Source organism: Tinamus guttatus, unplaced genomic scaffold (genome assembly GCF_059628265.1).
Source record: "Tinamus guttatus ecotype Peru unplaced genomic scaffold, ASM5962826v1 Tinamus_guttatus_pri_ptg000661l, whole genome shotgun sequence".
Lineage (NCBI taxonomy): Eukaryota > Metazoa > Chordata > Aves > Tinamiformes > Tinamidae > Tinamus > Tinamus guttatus.
Genome location: NW_028289195.1, coordinates 209,840 through 232,111, shown reverse-complemented (window position 1 = coordinate 232,111; position 22,272 = coordinate 209,840). Strand labels below are relative to the sequence as shown.

At 41.1% G+C, this 22,272-nt stretch overlaps 1 protein-coding gene across 4 annotated transcripts in view; it reads right to left on the bottom strand.

The window, feature by feature from the left end:
• Nucleotides 1-1,257: 1,257 nt before the first annotated feature.
• Nucleotides 1,258-22,272, bottom strand: part of ARB2A (ARB2 cotranscriptional regulator A) — a 226,433-nt gene continuing 205,418 nt past the window's right edge. For all 4 annotated transcript variants that reach the window (XM_088536388.1, XM_088536389.1, XM_088536391.1 and 1 more), the window contains one exon: nt 1,258-1,658. In XM_088536388.1, the coding sequence (XP_088392514.1) occupies nt 1,516-1,658 (143 nt within the window). In that variant the 3' untranslated portion in view covers nt 1,258-1,515. The remainder of the gene's footprint in view (nt 1,659-22,272) is intronic.

Here is a 22,272-nt window from a genome sequence, read left to right as displayed (position 1 = left end):
TGCTCTCTCCCCAGACCTTCACATAGGTCCAATTCTGAAATAGGAAATACTACACGAAGGAGGGGGGTCTCCGTGTCCCGCACTCCCGAGGTGGCTGCAGCGGCCAAAACTCCCCCCCCCCCCGCCCCCGCCCCAGTTTCTCTCTCTTCGCCTGGGCTCTAGCAGCATCACAGGCGATGCAAACCCGGCCCCTGAAGAAGAAGAACAAAAAATATGAAAACGCGCCCTCCCGCCCCCACTCCCCCCCCCCCACACACACACACTTTTTTTTTTTTTTCGGTCATATTTCACAGTGTGGTCCAGGCGGTTAATGAATAGGCATTTTTTTTTTTAAGTAGGACTTTCAAAAGGAAGAGGAGATCTACAAATAATGCCATTGATCCAGCAGGAGGAGAAAATCTCTACAACAAAGAGACTTTCCCATAAATCTGGACCGAACTTCTTGGACCCTCCTATCAGTGGAAAATGAAAGAGTGAAGAGCTGATCTCACTTGGTCCCCGAGAAAGAGAAGGCTATTGAGTGTAAAATCCTGCGCTTGTTAGCACTCCAAGATAGAGCTGGCTTTAAAAAGAGTAGTTTATATTTTGCTCTGTCTCAAAATAGACTTTCTTTCAGAATAAAAAATAAAGGTATTCAACCAAGTGCTAAAAGTAAATTTTAAATACAGACAATCTATGTTACACTTTCCATAGATACGTGCACGAGAACAGTTTGCAACTGTAAAATTAGAGTTACAAACTCTGTGAAAATGGCAGTTCTAGGATCACAAAGCAGTGAGATTCTAGCATCACCAGGTTTTGTTTTAAAAATAGTTATTTCTTTTTGCAATGTACAGATTTACTGGAAAGCTTAGTTTAAATTCAGAGATACTTCTCCACAGAAATATCTAGTTGTGATTTGTTATTTCATAGGAGCTACTTTATGCACAGTCTGTCCCCTGGTCTCATAAGAAAATAAAGCCAAACCAAAAAGATTTTAGAATTACAGAGAATAACTAGTATTTATAAGTCCAAATACTATTTAATCACGTTTGTGCTGTTTATGGGTTTCCTTTTTATATTTTTATTTAGTCATTATGGCTTGAAAATGGGATCCCTACAAACCAAAAACTTCGCTCCTGCAAAAGGAGAGAGAGAGAAAAAAAGTGAACCCTGGAAGGAAGCAACAAAAAATCTTGCAGGCAATAGGACCATGAAGAAGCTGTTAAATCCTGGCATCAGCTTGGTGCAGGGCTATGTCAGGGCAATTAGAGCTGCACCATGCTGCACTGTGCAGTACCACTGTCAGCCTTAATCTGCGCACTGATGGGCAGCACGAAATCCAAGTTACAGCCCACAGGAAGCACAACCAGTGAACCCATATTGCTTTGACAGTTGCACTCATCTAGAAATAATGCAAAACGCTATTTAGATGTATACATCACGACCCTGTGCTCTAGGAAGAAAACAATCTAATGAGGGGCTGGGATACTGCTCGCGGAAAACAAGCAGCCAAGAGGTTTGTTTTTTCTGCTTTTAAAATTCGTCGTATTTGATCCTGTTGGAGCGCCGCGTCGGGGCCAGCTTCACTGAGCTGTTCTTTGCCTCTATTGCTTCGCTGAAGAATTTGAAAATAGACGGGAAGCTCTTCCAGGAAGTCAGTTCGTGACGCTCGGTACCTGCAAGAGAGGAAACGGCAGAGTTTGAGTTACTGGGTGCCCCAGGTGTGCTTGAAACGCCAGGGAGCCACCGCACCGCTGCTGTCCCCGTCCCTGCGCTGGGCGCCGCTCTGGGGCCACCCTGCTGCACACGCATGTGTGCACACATGCAGCCTCCTTTCCCTGTCACTTGCTTGGGAAACATGGAGTCTGAAAGACTCCAGGGTCTGGGAAAGCCAAAGCCCAAAGTCCCCCTGCTAAGACCGACTCCGTTAAAGCACTTCACTTGCCTGGTCCTGCTCAGAGAAATGCATCTGCTTTGCAAGATTTGGATGCTTTCTCTCTCTCTTTTTCTTTTTCTTTCATCTTTATTATTTTTTTTAAACACTGATTTCAACACAATATAGACTTTTTAACTAAAACAGTTAAACAGAACATCTGACTTTTAGAAACACCTGATGCCTCACTTCAGTGATGCTTCTCCCAGTAAACCAGTGCACAACATGGAGGCAGGAAAGGGAACCGCTTCTGTTGCCTTTTCCCTCTGTCAACATGTTCATCTGTTCCTGACTCTCACAGTCAGTACTCACCTACAGTTTGATCGGTGTTTTCCTCAAGCATTTGCATTATTAGGAAAATAAAAATAAAAGAAATTTAAACAATATTCATGTCCGTCCTCCTTCCTGCAGCCATAATGAGCCCGGCGCTTGGGAAGAGTTGGGATCTCTTCCTGGACAACCCAATTATGTGGGGATGCTGCCTGGAAATCTCTGGATCGTGGGCCTCCGTTTGATACTTTAACATTGTTAATGATAATTCTTTAGTCGGTAATAGTAGGTCATTGCTATGGTTACTCTACAATGGTGCAACACTTTGCTTTCCCCCTTCAGCTATTCGCTGAGACCTGGTAACCACATTTGTTGCCTAGCAACAGTTTTTGTGACAGTATCACAATTGGGCAGTGACAACAATGAAGGACAGGGCAGGGCACGCGGTGCCCAGGGCTGTAGCGCCCAGGCGCTGACCAGGCCGCCTGTGGGACCTGGAGGCACACAGCACAGCCGCTCCTCCAGAGACACTCGCCAAACAGCTGCAGGCCGCTGGCACCACCAGCATCCACCATGGAGACCCTCTCGCGCCGACGGCACCTCTTCCTGCCCAGAACACACGTTGTTTTCGGAAACTGCTGCTTTTCCCTGCAGAAATGCATCTGTGCAGGCGCTGGCTGCCATGTTTGCCTCCCCTAGCTCGCCACACGGCGGCCATCACACAGGCGCTTCTGAAACAACCTCCATGTAAAGCCGCCACTTCCTACACAAAGGGACTTTTCCACACAAAGACAATCCATGCCACACGCACACACACACACACGGACTCCCCCGCCCCCTGTCCCTTGTACAAAGACTATTCTTGAAGTCTTACACAGATTTCCTCCAGGCACTGTTCATACAAATGCCTTCTACCTCCAGATTCATCCATGGTTTTGCAAATCCTCTTTACCGGACGGCAAGCTATCGTGTCTTACAGATGGCTTTTTCGACGCAGACAGTCTTCCCCTTTTCTGGCTGAGATCCAACCCATGACAGTATCGACAAGGTTTGTCCCCTGCTTGAGGGTCATCCCGTAGACCAAGGTGTCCAACCAGAGCAGAGGGATAAAGTTCTCCCATTCGCACATGTTACAGACCCTTCCTGCCCAAAGCAGCTTTGAGTGTGGTATGACCTTTATCATACGCTACGGTGTGGCTGTCCATAGCCACCATACACCACCATAAGCCAAGGTGTCACCTACAGAAGCACGTTTTACAGAGAAATATGCTATCGTAATGCACACAGAGGACACTCCAACACAGGTAGGTCGCCTCATGCTTCCATGTTGCAGCCTACATGAGCATCATGTTGAGGCAAAGGGGGCTTCATGTACGGCTTTCTGGGCCCTATGCAGAGATATGAACCCATCTCTGTCACTCCCTCCTGCCTTGATCCATCTCTTTATTATCCATATTCACGCTCATTAACATCTGCCAGCTTAAGCCAGTTGAAAATACAAGCAGTGAACATCAGGCTTCCTTTTTTCCTTTTCTTCTTCTTCTTCTTCTTCTTCTTTTTTTTTTTATCAACATATTTTCTTTGCTAAAGGGCCATCCAGAAAGAAAAAGTGATGAAACAATAAGTTTAAGAAGCCTCCCTCTGCCTCTGTCTTGCCTTCTCTCGTGCACTCTTCCCGTTTCCCTGGGAGGGATGGAGCTCACGTGCACTGGTGTTACTGAAAGCAATTAAACCGCCGCTCTCCTGAAGCAGCCCTGCTCAACCCACCCCTCGCAAGGCACAATTCAAGCTCTGAGTCTAGAGGGACCCAATGTTTCAGCGGTCTGAAGCAATTTTAACATTCTCTGTTTTTCCCTTTCCTAGTAACAATCTTACTGACAGATGAACAATTTCCCTGGTGATAAAATCACTACAATGGCTATTTAGTTTCTAGGATTATGATGATTCTTTCCTTGATTAATATTACAATAAGAAAAACCTGCCAAGTATCTGCCTTGGCCCTTTAAAGGTCCAATTTTGTCCTTACGTATTGACATCCAACCATTACTAAAGAGAGACACCTAAAAAAAAAAAAAAAAAAAACCCACTGTGCAGACGATGCATTTGTGATTTATACACCGGAGGTCCATAAGACTGGACAGAAGCAAGAGGAGTTGCATCCTAATGGTGATGAGAGATTTGGCCATATGGTTTTTCACAAGAGGAAAAATGTTGTTGAAGTCCTCAAGCTCAGTGCTGTTTAAGAGTAGACAAAGCGACAAAGCTAAATCAAATGCTCGAGAAACCATGTTTTTTTTTTTTTGATAGAACTCTTTGCAAAATCAGATAATAACACACCTTTGTACTACAACAGGATTACTCCAAGATATTTACACCCTTTGTGCCCACTAATTTCAATGGCAGTGATTATAAAGTACAGTGTTCAACACACTGTATTAAGCAGTGGGTTGTAGCACAAAGTAAACAGCAAATACATTAATTCTTTGGGTGTTTGAGAAATCGTAGGAGCATGGTGTAACAAAAAGACATGAAAACAGTATGCTAAGTGTGGGGGACAGCTAGAACATCCTAAATATGCTAGGACTACAGTTACAGAATTAAAAAAAAAAAACCACAAATAAATGGCAAGGCAGCCAATATGGCTATACTCAAGGATTCATAGAGAGAAAAGACTCTCTGCTGGAGGAATATCCTTCTGGGAGCAAGGTACAAAGAAAAAATGGAGAGCTACTTACAGATTTCAGTGAGAAAAGTGATAAAAAAAACAGAATGCCTTCCCAATTGCTAGTGAAGAAAGAGTTGGGCAGAACTGGATTTATATTTTAAAACAAGTCCAAAGCATCACAGGAAGAGAACTCCAAAGAGCGTGGTTCCAATTAATAAATGAAGTAAAATGAATAATGACTGTCAAATGATGAGCAAGTTTTATTCACCAAAACAAAGAGATACTGACAATTAGAAATAACAAAGACTTGCCAATTTAGCTGTTGATTCAAAACAAAACAAACCTGGTAAGGGAACACTTGCAAAAATGTAATATACAAATCTTCTGGATGACATGCATCTGAGGGTCTTAAGGGAATCAGTTAACGAACTTGCTGAACTACTGGCAATTATTTCTGAAAATTCATGCACAAGCAGGTAGACACCAGAAGACTGGGTCATAGAGAAGGAAAAAAATAACTCTAATTTGAGAAAGAAAGTATTAAATGAAACTACCACTACCAGGTAAAATTTACCTTTGAATATTATCAAAATAACAGATCATCATTCGAAAAAAAAAAAAAAGTGCCTTTAGGGTAACTGGAGCCTTAAGGCAAAACATGCCTAGATTTAACAAGAAAAGAAACAAAAGATAAAATCAAGCTTGAACATTTTGTCGAATCACAAAAATTAGCAGGCAAAGGATTTCTTCAGGAGGGTATCTTCCTGCATAGGTCAACATGACAACTCTAGCATATAAGGAAGCCAGAGAAAAACATCTGCAGTGGAATATGACCCTCCTCTCTCTGGCAGGCTGCAAGGCACCCTTATGTCTAGTTTATAAACGATTTGCTTTTGCAAGAGCCAAGGATCTCTTAGGATATTCCAGATTTACGTAGGTACAGCTGCAGCGTAGTGCAGCTCCACACCACTGGGGCGGGCTCCCTGAAGAGGGCAACACTGCTGCAGATGAGGTGAGCAAGAAAATAAGCCATACCAGCCGAGCAGCGCTGCTCCGGGTGCCCCATGCTCTCAGCACCAGAAGCACCAGTGAGTTCAATATCTGGGTGCATTCAGATGTCGTACACCGGGACCCAAGGCAGTGGGTCCCCTCACTCCCCTTCCTCATCCCTGTGGTCGCACAGCCACGAGTTTGCAAGAACACAGTGGTTCACTAAATTCACTGCTTTTTGACTGAAGCAAAGCTTAACTTTGTAACTATGAGGCAATGCAGGATATCTCATAGATATCTCTCACAAACAAGCACCGTCACCCTTCTCAGAAGGCAGCCAGAGCACTTGAGAAGCTCAGCAGTAAGTAATAGGATGGAGTTGAGATTATACCTACGACATGCCACAGGGATTGGTACTAACGTTCAAGCCTTTTAAACACAGTTATTGGTGATCTGGAAGAATAATAAGAGCGCTTATTAAGTAAATTAGCAGCTGAATTAGGAGATGAAGCAAACATAAGAAGAGACTGATAAATAGTAAAAAGCTGCCCCAATTTGGCTCCCTGTTTCCAGAGGTGGCTGTACAGCAGGATGGAATGAACAGTCCGAGGGCTCACTGGTGCACACATTCACGCAGGTTGTTCCAGGTGCCTCACCTTTTTTATTTGCCCTCCAGAAAAACAGGCTAGAGAAGCTCGCAGGCTCTGAAACCAGTGAGCCCCGTGCGCCGTACGAGCTGCGTCAGCTCTCCCGTCGGAGCCAGGCAGCCCCATCGTTCATTCTCGCGGCGATCGCCAGCTGTGCGGCACAAAGGTGCCCTCCTACGGAGTTTACCAACGGCGCCGGACAAAAGGCTCCCTCCGCGGTGTTTAGAAGCGCTGTCGAACAACGGGGGCCCCCGCGGCGTTTACAAGATGTGTGGGACAAAGGGTTCCCACGGCGTGCCGCGGCCGGGAGAGGCTGCGATGCGAGTCGCTGCCGCCGGTATCCTTGTGCCCAGGAAGAAAAGTTCCCAGGTTGAAAAGTTTCTGCCACAGATATCAGCCGCTGCGCTGACCTCGGCTCTGATTCCTTAAGCAGCAGCTCATCTTTAAATGCCGTGGGCTTCACAATGAATTAAGGGTGCTCCACGCCTCAGGATTTAGTCCTTATTACAGCAGATAGCATTGCCACTGCTCACCAACTGATCTCACGCAGTGGAAAGTTTACCATTGATTGCAGTGGGAGCCAGCTCTATTCCCGCTGTCACATGCTGCCCCCAAATCCTACCAGGCTGAGAAATGTTAATGCCAGCATTAGGAAGGATGTTAACTTTGGAATCGCAGTGAATTTCTTGGCTCCAAGTATTTGCAGAGTTAGTGCCACATTTATGACTGAAGACGCAAAACTATACTAGCATAAAAGGTCTTAAACCTTATAAAAACTTGAGGATTAGATGACGCAGGGCCTTTCAGGGGCATATGCATGCACAGAAGCACTTTAAACTCACTAAACAGGTTTTTTTCCTATTTCCACAGCTCAGAGAAGTCACACAATTCTGCTTTTCCTTTACCAACAAATGAACAAACACACCAATGCCTTCTGACTGGGCAATATCAAAGTGATATGCCTTTGAGAAATGATTTTTCCTCCCCAAAGTTATGAGTCACTGGAAATTTCTTCTTCCCCTCCCCTTTCATGCTCTCTCTTTCTTTCTCTACACACAAACACAGACATTAAAGTCTTAATGTGATGCTATTCTAGTGTTCAAATCTGCCTGCAATGATATTCCCTGCCTCTGCTGCACCTATGTGGATGCTATTAAATGAGTCCTGTGTCACAGAGTTATTTCTAAACAGGAATTTAACATTTTTTTTTAAAAAAACTTCGACCATATCAGAGGTTATCAAGTAATGATAGATTTAACTAATTTTAATTTACAAGGTTTATCCCTTTATGATACTTCAGCTGAGATCCTTTAGATGTGCACACAAAAATGGGAATGTGCTTTCCAGGCACTACTGCTTCTGCTGCGACTACTTATTGATGTAGACCTCCAGATCTCAAACACAGAAACAGCAGAAGCACTCAGAGCATCACCTTCAAAGTTAAGGAAAAAGGAGAGTAAAAGATGCCTTGTTTAAAATCTTACTTCCGACAGGGAATACAGAAGTTTTGGGAAAAAAATGTGAAGGAGTCCATTAGCTCCAGAGTCAGAACCAGTGACCTTAGGGGCTTCTGCATATGCAGTTTTAGACATCTCAATGCTAAAAGCTGGTTAAAAACTTAAGCAAAATTAAGAGAGAAGCCATAAAGCAATGAATGAAATAGTAGCAGTGATTTCTGAAAGAACATTAATAAAAATAAAAGCAGAACAAAGCCCTTGTGTGTTTAGTTTGGCATAGAAGCAATAGTTTTTGGAGTCAGGGACCTGATGGTAATCTAAAAGCATCTGCATAGGGAAATGACTTGTTTAGAGGAACCACGAGGGAAGAACCGGGTAAATCTCCATCTGCAGAAATGAAAATACAGCTTATATAGAGGGCTTAAACTCACAGTAAGCTGTTTTAGATGGATTATTCATCCAAATAAAATTGCAGGATTCTGTCTGGCAACAGTGGAGAGTGGACTTCATATATTAGGATATTTTATACTTAGTTATTACCTCCCTTGACCACAGACATAACACTTATTTTTTATAGGATGTTCATTATTTGCAATATCTTCAGTGGGAAGATGGAAAGAGAGCTACAAGATGCCCTCCCATCTGGAACACAGGTTACCTCTCCACTCTCATATCTGCATCCCCACCTCATTTATAGCACGTAAACTACTCACAAGAAGTGCCAGATTTAAAAAAGGCAACAGAATAGTTAATTCCTACCGCCACAGAGCAACAGACACAAAGATTCATACAAAAGCTCTTTGCAAATATGGCTGGCAAAGTATGAAAGATGGGAGGCTCACACATGATTGCAGTTGCCATTTTTTTGCTATTCTTCTCTTAAATATTAAGGGGAGCCTCATGAGCATGAGCCATTTGTGTGCTCCTCTGAGCTCTAACTGGCCAAGGAAGTGAAAGTTTAAGGAAGTGAATGTGTCCCCAAAAGTCAAGTGGTTCTCTTTGGAGTGCAAGTTTTAAAAAAAAATCACTCTTTCTAAAATATGACTGTTTGAAGTGGCTACAGGAAAGGCCCAGTAAGAAACATGTAGAGCCCTAAATCTAAGACAGAACAGTTATTAAGAACAACATGACAGTTAGAGGCTCTAGATGGTCACAGTTTTGCAAGGCTCATATGCCTACAATTAAATGAAAGATTTATAACATTTCAATGGTTTTAAAGAAATATCGGGCTGACGGCTGGCCTGAATTGTTGCTCTAGGATGACCGAGCCTAATGGCAAATGTGCCTTTGGCTCCAAATTCCCTTAGATTCTTCTGCATAGAGAAGTCTGCTGTGGCACTGCCCCATGTGGTGAGATGCGGCCGGGGAAAGGGCCGCTCTGGGGGACAAGACCATGTCAGGTTTCCCAGGAGCTCACCTGGGGAGGAGAGGAAGCTGATTTTGGGCACAGCTGACTGTGCCCTCGCAGGTGAGACCAAACTAGGTAACTTCCTGAGTTTTTTTTTTTTTTTTTTCTATCCAGCCCTGTTCTCGATGTGCCTGTGATTTTATTAGCTGCACTTTAGACAACATGTAAAGTCAACTGAATTTGCATTGTACATCCTAGTAGCTCTGAAACATTTGAAGAATACACTATAGTGAGTCAACTAAGATTTTTTGTAAAGTGGATGCTATTTCACCTATCATGAATTAGAAAAAGAAAATAAGAAAAACCCAACGTTTTATAAAATTTTCACCAAGAGCACCCAAAAGTATTTAGCATTTGAAAATTACTTTTTTTTTTCCCCAAAAAGGAGAAATGAAAATTATCCTTTAAATAAAAGAAGTTTTGACTGGCTCAGAACTCTAAACTTCCTGAGTGAGCATACATCCATGTGGCCTCTTTGATGAGACCACTGAAAAGCAAGTATTTAAGCTTCAAAGTTTCCATCATTTATAAAGCTGAAAAAAAAAATTCAAATTTCCTCAACTCTTTACTGCTTACACGTCAGTGAGCTGAAATAATACCCCTACCTGGCAACCTCTACTAACTCGAGCACGTATGACTTAGCAACCATTTCCACTGATTCTGGCAGGACTAGACATGTGAAACAACCAGAGAAACAGCTGCTTTCAAGGACAGTGCTTTATGACTGCTTGCCCCTAAACAGTATTCGCCCAGGACGTGCTCCACAGCACCTCCCAAAGCTGCTGCCACAGAGCAGTGAGGAGGGAGCCAGGCAGCTCTGGCTACCAGGCAAAGCAGCGAGGAAAGAGGCTACTGGTACCCTCTCTACCTGAGTGCCCTCAGGGCCATTAAGCGACTTTACAGTGGGCCTGACGCTAAGGCCAACATTAGCATCTGCTAAAAGATCCCTAAGTAAAGAGGGTTTTACAAGGGATAGAAACAGCCCCTTATATGAGGGACTGTAAAGGAAACATTCATGGGCCATAAAGGACTGAGGCTGGTGCTTTTATAATTTCATTAGGAAGCTGAACTGAAACACAGGAAACCTTTGGGGAATAAGTGAACTCCCCATAATACTCTCCTTACCAATGAATATATTTATAATCCTGTACAAAAGAAATATTTCAAGGGGATTTTTTTTTCCTCCTGAAGTCTCTTCCTGGATTTGGGTGTCCTTTTGTATCTATGTAGTCAAAAGTTTACAGTCACCGCAAACTCAGTATTTTCATAGGTACAGATAAGTGATTTTCTTCTTTTACAATTAAGTGCAAAAGAAATGCACTCTTATGCTTCCCTGCCCCTACTAATTACATTCTCCTTTCCTTATCATAAAAAACCCTACCTTCGAAAGGAAAAGAGGACCAAAAAACCTGATCCAAAAGCTGCCCTCCCGCACTGTCTTGGGGCTCTTGCCTTTGACGGCCCCAGCCCAAGCCCATCCTGCCAGCGCTGCCTTTGCAGTTTCCAGCTGCTGCTGTGGTCCTTTGGTGTGCGGCTGCCCTTGGACGCCCCATAGGAAAGCCAATTCCCTCTGGCTGTCTCTCAGAGACTCGTTTTATGATGACTAAGAGGGAAAAAAAAAAGTTATGCCTCTGCAATGCCAGCTCTGCTCCTGGGGGACTGTGGAATGAAACTTTTCTCCATCTGGTTCTCCCCTTTCGCTGGCTACGCCTGCAGGATGGTGGGAAGAGGCCAAGAGAGGGGAAAGGAAAGCCAGCCATAGATTCCATGGATTTTCCTGTTCCTGGTGGACACCTGCTCCAGGTGCCTAAGGCAGTCTAAAACCAGGTGTCAAAAAGGGCTTATTACTTTAAATCAAGGTAGGTGAAATTTAACAGCCTAAACCCAGATGATCCTGCAAATCCTGACTCAGCTGCTAACTAACCCCCGAGGTGTCTGAACTCCACAGACACCTCAGATTCTGACCTTAAAGCTCTGCACATGCCTTATTACAGGATAGCTTCTGTACATGTTCAAAAACACCTTGGGCCTGACAGGGGAAATATTTCCTTGGGTCTGAGGCAGATAGAGAGGCGCCCCCAGCAATGCTGAACAGGCGTGCAGACCTCAGAGGGACAAATACCCTCTTCATTCCTTCCCAAGGTTCCTAACTTCATTTTTCCCAAATGTTCTTCCACCCATTGCCAAATTTTCATCAGTCCAAGGCATGTACTTGTTTTTGAATTTCTTCTCCCAGCACTTTTTCACCTTACAGTTTATCCTGAACTCTTGCCCACCACCTGGGCCTTAAATCCTGCTGAATCTGGACAACCTACCCTAGCCCAGTTCTCCTGACTTTGCGCTTTGTGATTCCTCCCTTTTTCTGACCACACTTCATCCTCTCTGCCCTGTGATACTCAGTTTATCCAGTTCTGCATGTCCTGAATCCATGTCTCTCCCTGGCCTTGCCAACACCTTCTGCCTTCTTCCAGTTGCTGGTACTACCTGACCGAGCTCCTTTTCCTTCTTTATACTTCACTTTTTCTTAGTGAAAGAAGAAAGTCTCAGACCTGTTTTTTGCCACCATTTCAAAAATCTGGACTCACTCAGATCCTGAGGTAGCTATGAAGGAAAAAAAAAAAAAAAAAAAAGAAAAAGAGCACATCCATAGAAACATCATAATGTTCAACATCACCCTGACCCAAATGGTAAAAGAAATAAACAGGCATTCTAGTAAGACTGATGGTTTCAGGAACCATTTAGGACACTTCCTGGTGATTTCAGGAGGAGGAAATATTTGTGTTTGTGCAATGCCTAAGACAACAAAACTAGGCCCCCAGAATACAAGCAGTACATAGCAAAGGAATTAAAAACTCAAATTTTGGGAGTCACTGTAAGGTTCTCTGTTCATTTTGATTAAACTTCAATTCTATCAAGTGAGTATAAGAAATTCTGGAAAAGAAAATGTTATAGATAACCCTCATACTCCTGCTTATGGCTAGGTCATACTGGACACATTTTTTTCATTTGTGTTTCACTATGCTACATATATATATGTATACAAACATACACTTACAAACAAACACAGCTATGCACTGTACATCTAAGACCTATGAGACCTACTTGCAGAAGCCTGCATGGCTGTATTAGTGAGAAAGATGTGAAGAAGATAACGCTGTTTCACCAGTAAATTTACACTGATCTAGCGAGTGTTAACCTTCTTTTATTAGTGTGACCTTTGCTGGCCATTGCTAATGAACATTCTTGAGAAAGGCAGGTGATTGAGGCCAGGCTGCAAGATTTTATGGACAATGATCATTGTTGTGGGTCAAGTACACCTGTGCTGCAATCATAAAGTTAATAACCTCTACAACAACAGCTTTACATGTGGCTGTCTCAGAAGAATGCCATTTCTGCACCGCACAGCCTTTAGAGATGCTATTTATAATTTATATCCAATCTGAAGTGCAAAGATTTTTCTCTTCTGCAAGTCACAGTAATCAATACAGATCTGCACCTATTAGAGACCAATGAGGTGAAGTGTGAGGCAAGAAATCAGCTGTGCTGGGCAAACACTTGAAGCTCATGAGCGGAGCTTTGCAAAAGAGTCTGTCTCCAGTGGCCATTTCCAACATGTAGGTTGGAACAGTAAATAAAGAACGGGAAGGAATTCTTTGTAAGGATGCCATCCCAGCTGTTAAATGTTGCAAGCTAAATTAATTACATATTTGCTTTAGAACTACACAGGAACTTGCATTTTTCTGGCATGTGTCTCATGGATTTCAGACTTCTACACCCTAATTCATAACATATCAAGACTCAATATGTGATATTATGAAGCCCCATATCATAGAAACCAGCAATTTAAGACTAAGCACTAATTCACAAAAGCTCTGCAGATGTGAATTACACCAAATTTAACTAAGCTGAATAATATCACAGTTCCTATTACTTAACCTCAAAGATGTCATTAGAGGCAACATTTGAGATTAATGTCCACAAGGCTGTGTTTTAATCCCCGCTTATCCCTTCTCTCTGCTACAGAAAATGGCAGATACGTTTAGAAATGTTCAGTACGTTTCTCTGGTGGATCCTCCTCCTTTCTTACTTCTTCTGAATCGGTAAAGTGAATGTTGCTACCAAGACAAGCAAATCAAGCACAGCCTCAGTATCTGCAATTCATTTGGGGAGTAAAGGGAGGTTGTACCCGGCCATTGAAGCAGTGATGAGTTAAAGAAAAGTACCATGTGAGAAACATGGTAAATAAATACCAACAGCTCAGCGAAGCGGAGTACAGAACAGAAAGGGTGAAGCCAAGGACAGTCGACGATACGTTACGTTTAGGGATATGGTGACCGCTGCCAAGTTCCAGCATAAAATTTATTTGTTCCTCTGAGTCAGATGCATGAGTATGTGTGTGTGTGGGAGGTAGGTCTATCACCAGCAGAATAAAGAACTCGAAAATCTGGGACAAAAGTTAAGTTCATGAAAAGAAAAAGAGGAAAAAAAAAAAGCCCCCAAAGTGGAAAACTCTCACTCTGTGATTACAAGGAAGACCACCAAGGTCACCATTTCTAACCTGCAGCTGAAGATGACAGCTCAGCCGAACCCGGCATGATCCACGGTGAAGCATGAACACAGATTCCTGCAGGAGGAAGCTCCCATCATTTCCTGTCTTGTATACCACAAGAATAGCACAAAATGCCAGAATGCAGCCCCAAAAGTCCTTTTTTTTTTTTTCTTCCCTGCTAATCTGCTTTTAATCATCTAATTGCAGAACTGTAAAGAGCAATATTTAACCATTTCATTATTTAAGTAAACTCTATATGGGACACCTTACTTATTTCAAAATGTGGGCTGATGGGCTATTATCCACTATATATATAATAAATACCATCAACCTCCAAAAACTTATCTTCAAGCCAACACCAGCATTTCCACGCTGAAGAAACAGGTTATCATTTTACTAATGGCAGAGGAGAGAAAAAGCAAAGCAGAGAGAAAATAATGAAGTTTAACAACCCTGGTGCGTTTCCAAATCTAGTTCAGATTTCAAAAGCTGATGTTTCCATGTAGAGACTTCTGACAGATTCAGTGTGCCCATTTGTAGCACTGCTAAGTCAGAGTGCTGAGTGCCATGAAAAATGGGGCAAGGTCCTTCATGTCATGGTAGAGATCTTTTTACAAACATTTAGTGGGTTCAGAAGAAAACTTAGTCTCTGTCAGCTAGAAAGATGGTAAACCTTGAAAGCTGGAGAAGGAAAAACAAGAACCTGCCAGGAAAGTATATTTGGAAGTGGAAGGGAGACGAAATATTTAAACGAATTTCAGAACTTGGGGATTCAAATTATTTTCTTTTCCTACATCTAGAATATCTTTTTTTAAAAAAATAAAATTAGAACAAAATGAAAAGAGGTTGTCAGTGTAATTTCTCTCTTAAGAATTGGTGAACTGGAATTATGTCATCTTGTATTAAAATTATCAGTTATTGCCACAGTTGGCCCACAAATATTATATTAAAAAAAGCAGGAAGAAAATCACTTAAATACATTTGGGGAATTCTTTTGTTTGTGCCCTGTGCATATCTAGTAATACTTATTTCGCCAAGTTGGCTTAGTTTGTCTAAACCACTGAAGGTTGTTTATTCAAAATAAGTTTAAAACAACTGTTGATGTATTAGGGAAAAAACAGCATGGGGACAAACAAGATTGAGGTGGGAACTGAAGCCGGCCTAAATGAGAACAATATCAGCATGCACAAATGTGCAGACAAGCACAGTTTGACAGTCACTGCTCATAAAAGATCCTGCAATGAGTTAATATGAAAACTAAATCTCCTGTAGAGGGAAGTTAGGGGGGAGCTTATATACAGGCAGTTAAGGAAAACTTGCACTGTGGCTGGAAGATGCACAGTACATTCTCCCTTAGTCTAGGGATAAATGAAACATTATAACCACAATATATTCCTATATTAAATTAAGAAAACATTTTTTCAGTCTGTTGTGAAAAAAATTAAAAAAGAAAGAGGAATCTATGACTGACTAAAAAGCAAGGAACTTTCAGTCAACAACATATCCATCTGTTTTGACATGTTTTTCAGCTCTAGTACTGAAATGACACGAACAGTTTGCATTCGTAACTCTATGGCTGCACTATATGATAGTGACTTCCCCATGGAATCTCCAAGGACTTCACAGGCCAGTGTTCCAGATCCCACGTCTTTCCAGGTTGTCTTTCCATGCTCAAGTTCAAACACACCGTAAACTTGCAGAATCGCACCTGAGTTAGAAGGGATGCAAGTCAAGGGGATGTTCCTTTCAGAGACAGGGTTTGCTCTGAATACAGATGTCTCCATGCAGCAGGAAAAGCCAGCTCCTACCAGCCAGTTTTTGGGAAACCTCACCTCGTTCTCTGGTCTGTAGATCTGGGCACCTGCAAAGGAGAGGATGGCTGCCAGGCTGGGCAGGGAAGCACTGAGAAGAATTGGTCTGGGAGGATGAGGTATATTGCTTCTCCCTGCAAAGAGTTAACACACTATGGCAAAAATAAAACTGTGTTGCATTTCCATGGAACTTGCTTTCACGCCAAGAAAAGTGCCTTCATTTAAGAGGGACCATGAAAGCAGCTGCAGTCAGGAAAACAGCAACGAAATTCAGATTACTAGGATCTCTTCTAAAGTTGCTAGAAACTAGAATACAGAGCGCTCATGTGAAGGCCACCGTGTCTTCCATCGTATCCCTGTTCCACAGATATTCACACTCTTTCACAAGAGGAGAAGTGAGGAAAACAAAACTCGGCTCTTGGTAAAAGAACAGAGCAAAATCTCTGTCATGGAAGCGTACCCTGTCTATAGCAGTGATTTCTTTCAGAATATAACTGGATACTAAGAACTTCAGGATTTGCCGCATGAGTCTATGTGCTGGCGTGAGGAGATATATATATATATATGCAGGTGTACATATATATTTATACACACACATATAAACACATTTTATTTTAGTAATCTGAATGAAGAGCCATCTTATTCTAGCTTGTTTTTATTTTCAAACTTTCTGTCCAGAAGATGCTAAGGTTGCCTCTCTAAGGAATGTGAGGCTGAACTTTTACTGTGCTGACTGAGCTGGATTTCTAATGTGCATGCAAATATTTGAATTAAGTTTCAAAACAGAAATGCTTCAGTAAATAAATACATAAAATAAGTCAGCAACAGACATGCTTAACTAATCAAAGAGATACAAGAGCTTTGGTATGGCCTGAAAAGTGGTAGAAACAAATACCTCTTTAGGACACCCGCTGCTTAACATGGATTTCTGAAATATAAAAAGTAGATACTTATTAAATCATTAAGTATCACAAATGGGTCATGGAGATATTCTTATCTGACTTTTGTGCACTGAGTAAGTAGATTCTCTGTAGTTAAAGAACTCAATAGTTCCCATTAAAAGAGATTGTTTTCAGTTGCTTACAAATTTTGCCAAGCTAAGTATTTGAGATGAAAATTCCCATGCTCTGTGTCTGCCTGAGGCCAATTATTATTATTATTTTATGTTTCAACTAAAAGGATTTAGTTACTTCAGGAAATAAGACTGAGGAAAAACATATTTTGGCCTTGTTGAGAAAAAGAAAAAAAAAAGAGAGCAAGAGAGAAGGAAAGTCTTACAAGAATTTTGCTGAGAAGCTCCTGCGTCTCTATTCTTCCCAGCAACAGTTTGAAATTTGGAAGCTATGGTCCCTGTTGTCCTTCTGCAGTTCCCCTGGAAAGCCACCCAGCTTCTGCCTAGCTCTAAGCCTTTGAAAAAATCTCACTTGCATATGCTCAGCAAAGACTCCTCAGGATTTGGCAGCTAAATGGGTCCGAGTCCTCTGAAGATGTCTGCAATGGGTCTGCAGCCCAGGGCCAAAGGGGCCTGGCCAGACTCCTTTTGCAGCGGCTGCTCCCGGATGCTGGAGGCTATTGCGGCATTAGGCACAGGAACTAAGAGCTGGGATGCTCCTCGGCTCCAAATTCCACTGCTGGATCACAGGCAAAGTAAGGGAAGAGGAAAAAAAACAGCCTAATGGAAATAAAGAGAGAAGGGAACTAGTCCTGGGGGCCAGAGGACACCAACATGGGAGATGGTCTGTGCGAACAAACTGCACGTGCACGCACACAAAAGGCTTGAGAACATCAGGGAAGTAGGTTTGTGGGTGACGAATAGACGATTATGCCTGGAAAAGCAGGAAACTTACTGCACAAAGAGATTGGGATGTACAGATGAGGGACAGAAAATTTTGCAGAGGGAGCCTGGATACAGCAGGGACATGAGGACAGACTTTGCGGGAGGATGGAGGCAGAAAGAAAGCTCTGTGACCACGAGGGGACACGTCTTTCCAGAATAACTGAGTGCAGCCTTCCAGCATCATCATCTGCCTCTGAGCAAATGCAAACTGACCATCTAGATCTGTATTTCATTCTCCTCTAGGTTTGCATCATGGAGAAGGTGACAGTCTACTACTCTAAGAGTATCAGCTACTTTACATCACTGTACATACACATCATACCCTGTATGCATATATCATAATGTATACATCATCGTATGATTTATGTCATGATGTATAATGAATTCAAGTTCAGTTATTTGAGATCTATGCTCTGGAGCTAGAATTTCTAACTCTGCAACTGACTGATATCAATGTAATATCACATGGTGGTATTTCTCTTTTTTTCCTTTCAACTTGGTTAAAAAATAATAAAAAGAATTGCAGACTGAGAGAATATTACAAGTGCAACTCAAGGGCAAAATGAGGGATTCAGTCAAGTAAATAGCAGAACACTCCCTACTGACCTCTCATTTGGATTACAACATAGATTTTAACTACATGATCACCAGGCTGGCTTTGGGCATAGGCTTTGGGCATCTGCTTCAAGGAGAGCAGACTGAAAGATGGAAAATCATCATGCTGAATGAGAGAAAAAGACCCTTGGAGCTCCACAGCAGCATCTCCAGGTTGGTCAGTGCCTGCTCTGGACTGGCCCAAAGGCCAAAGCACGGGGAACTACTCTGCTGCTGGAGGAAGGAGATGAGCACCCAGAGAGATGGAGCAAGGGAAACGGGATCGTGGCCATGAAATACAGAAATGGGCAACTGCTCTTAGTCTTAATGGCTGGAGACTTGCTTTCTGAGGGGATGGTGATTACTGGAGCTCTTCTGATATTATTTTTGCATATATAGCTTAGAGTTTTGGGCTGGCCTTGAAGATCACGTGTTCCTTTCTCCACCAGACTCCTCCACTGAGTCCTAGATACAACCTGGGAATGGACAGAGCTGCCCTAAACACACTGGCTTTTGCAGTAGTAGGTAAAATAATCTCAGTTATAATGAGTAAATGAAGAACAGTGTAACACTGCTCAGATATAGGAAATTCATATAATACAATGCTATGAAATGTATATTAGCAATTATAATGGTAGCAAATGAAATTAAGAAGGAAAAAAAAAAAGACTTTTCAAGCTAGAACTAACAGCTATTTAAAAGAACACCAAAGGGGAACAAATCTTTTGGGGAGAAAAAATCTTACTTGATTTCCCTAAATTTGAAGGAAGATTTTGGAGCATCTGTAGACAGGACTATCAACCTAAGTACAGATTCAATGACAAAAGAACACCATGACCCTTCTTTCATTATCGTGATCTGTATAAGAAACCAGATATGATAATATCATTTCATTTTAACAAGATAACATTTTAATGTATTGAATCACTCACAATCAAGCCGGTTCTCTGATCTTTGCCAATGGAAAGGCTGAGTTCATTTATGTTCTTACCTCTGAATCTTCCAGATTAGGCTGGAACAGTACTGAATAGCAGATAACGTCAATCGATTAGAACTCAACGTTTCACATATTGCTGCAGCTAAAAATGGCTGGTCCCTCAAAGCACCGTTATTCTGTAATCAATTTATATGCATCTGAAAACACATTCCTAAATTCCACTATCATATCTCTACATCTCTAGTTAACTGTTACTGATTATCTGAGGTTTGGTTAACAGAATAGTAAAAGAAAAACAAAAAGCAAACAAATGAAAACCAGAAAACCCACCCAGCAAAATAGCATAATTCATACAAAGTCAGAATAAACATAACTGGCAACTTTAATGATGAGCTTACAGGAAATAAAATAATGCATCTAAATTTTCACTTTGCATGATGCATAATGTCATAGCGTATACTGAACAACTTACTTTAAAACAATATTCATCTATTTTTTGCTTTTTTTCCCTCTTGTTTCAGATATTAGCATCTATATTCCTGTGCTAATGCACTGGTATCCTCTTGAATGACATGGAAGGGCAGTGGAGCAGAGCCTGAGGCCACTCCACTGCAAACGGCATCAATTACCCTCGCAAAACAACAATTTAGTTGATCAATTGCAAATACAGAAATACTATTGAATCCAATAAAGTTGTAAGGGCTTGGTTTCAAGAGTGACAACTTCATACTCACATAAAACATGTAATAAATCCTGCAAATTATAAAACTATTAATCTACCCTAACACGCAATCATCTATATAAAGTTTCATATTTAATAACCTATTTACGACAATTATACTGCTCATTCATCATATCATCTAGATAAAAAAAAAAAAAACAGTTGACACACTCATATCTCATTCTATGGCCAATAACTTTTAAATATTGCCAGCTACTATTTGTTGCTTCATTTATTAGTGTCTTATTACAGCACATCACCCAGATTTGGCAATGACTGGTGCCATTACAGCCCTTTTAAAGAAAATAATAAATTGGCAGCACAAAACTCTTCTTTTCCGGCACATTTGCAAAGAATTTGAAGTAGTGAATTATGATTTTTTTTTTTTTTGCATGAGATATATGGGGATCAAACATATTACGGATCTCACAGGACTTATCTTCATTACCTGGAAACTTGGAATTATGGGACATGGAACTGGATGATGCAGAAATTTACTTTCTGTCCTATCCATCTCCATTTCATAAATTAAAAATAAAAGCACCAAAACAGCTATACAGTTATGCCTTATTCTAGATTCTCAGAAGGAACAGACCAAAGCCAAGCTTGCTGAGGCACACCTCAACCAGAGTCCCTATGCTTTTTCAGATTTAAAGTAGCTTAGCATTATTTCAGGGTGCCATACTGTTACAGAGAGGCATTAAAAGTGTTAAGGTTGTCAGCTAGCTGAGGTATCAAATATTAGTTCATGTAGAAATGTATCAACATCCTTCACATAAAGCTAATCAAATTTGAAATTACTGGCATGTCACCTTGAGGAGGAATTTGATTTATCATTTGCCAAATAATCTAGAAAACAGTGAGATGTGCAGCTATAAGAATTACTGTTACGCTGACTTTATGACAATATAGTTAATTTTGTTGTTGCTTTTGTCTTTGCTAAAGAATGGCACAAAGAAAGTTTTATTAGTTACTAGGTTGTAAGTGTGAAATATCGCTACTTTGAAGTAATAATTCAGTTCAGATATTAAACTAAACAAAATTTGTTTACTATTAACTAATGATATGTAACTCCAAATACAAAAATGTGTATAGTGGTTCCTCGTTTAATCGGGAAAGCTACCAAATGTTACTTCTGCTCAACAACTTCTCTTGCTTGTTTTTTTTCCCACTGGGTAGAAGGACTTGTCCTGGTGGGCTCAAATTTTAAAAGTTGTGCAAATGATATGCGATTCTTTAAGTGTCATGCAGTTTAAATGCATACATAATTTGTAACATGTGTGCTCATAAATCAAGATGTCCGTGAACAGAAATCAGAGGTGTCACTATCTTTACATTTTCACGCACAAATGTAAGTCAAACCCACTTGAAAATCTGCCCATTTTGACCTTATGTCAGAGACATCACTTAACTTTGTCTTTAACATAAAGGCCATGTAGGATCCCCCTGTAAGAAGTCACATATCTATTTAATTGCACTGCAGCATTTATTCAGTGTGTATTGCAATTTAGCACACAGTATTCACGTATATCATTAGACAAAGTTCTCTGAAATAAAGATTTATTTTTATGACTGGTACTTGCATGTATGTATGTTTATGGCACAATGTAAATAAGAATTCTGAATTTGAGTTCAGCTATCCTCTTAAGTAAATGATTATGCATATAAACAAATCTGTTCACTACCTTCAAATATTTGTATTTGTCATATAATTATATCATATATATATCTCTTCACAGATGTATAAAATATATTCTTGGTAAAATTGTCACAGAATGTTGTTGCTTATATTAAATAAATGGTATATTTGTGTACTACAATACATATTTATATACATGGAGCATATTTGTATATACACAGAATTGCCAAATATTTCCATTCTGTTACTATCCAAACAGGTTGATATTATTGGAAAAAAATATTACTAAATTTTGTGAGTAGTTTTGAGATTGGTTTATCAATATACATTTCAGAAAATGTGGTTTTATACTGATAAGACTACAGTGTACCAGAATTAAGGGTACCATGCAGTTAGATTGGCTTGTAGCTGAGACTGTAGCTTTTATTGCTCCAATTAAATCAAGACTTATTCAAGCTGCAGACTTCACTGCTGTCATTACCTGCTAACTCACAGTCCTAAATGCACCATCTTGAAATCCCACCTGGTCATAACCAGCCATTTCCCAATTGTAGCTCATTTTATTACCAGCTGTGTGTTGGTATTGCCAACAAAATATTTGGAACGAGCCGCCAAATCTTTCCTTTCTGAGATGCGTATCAGTAGGAGACACAGGGCTGGTTTCTGTGTTGCCAGAATTACAAGTCTACACTACTGCTACCGCACAGGTACCAACTAGACTTTTATCAGTACACAAACTTCTCTGCTGTCTGGTTTCAGACATTACATATTCCTGCTGATAAAACGAACTATTAAGTATTAAGAGAAGATAGACCAAAACTCTGAAGAACTG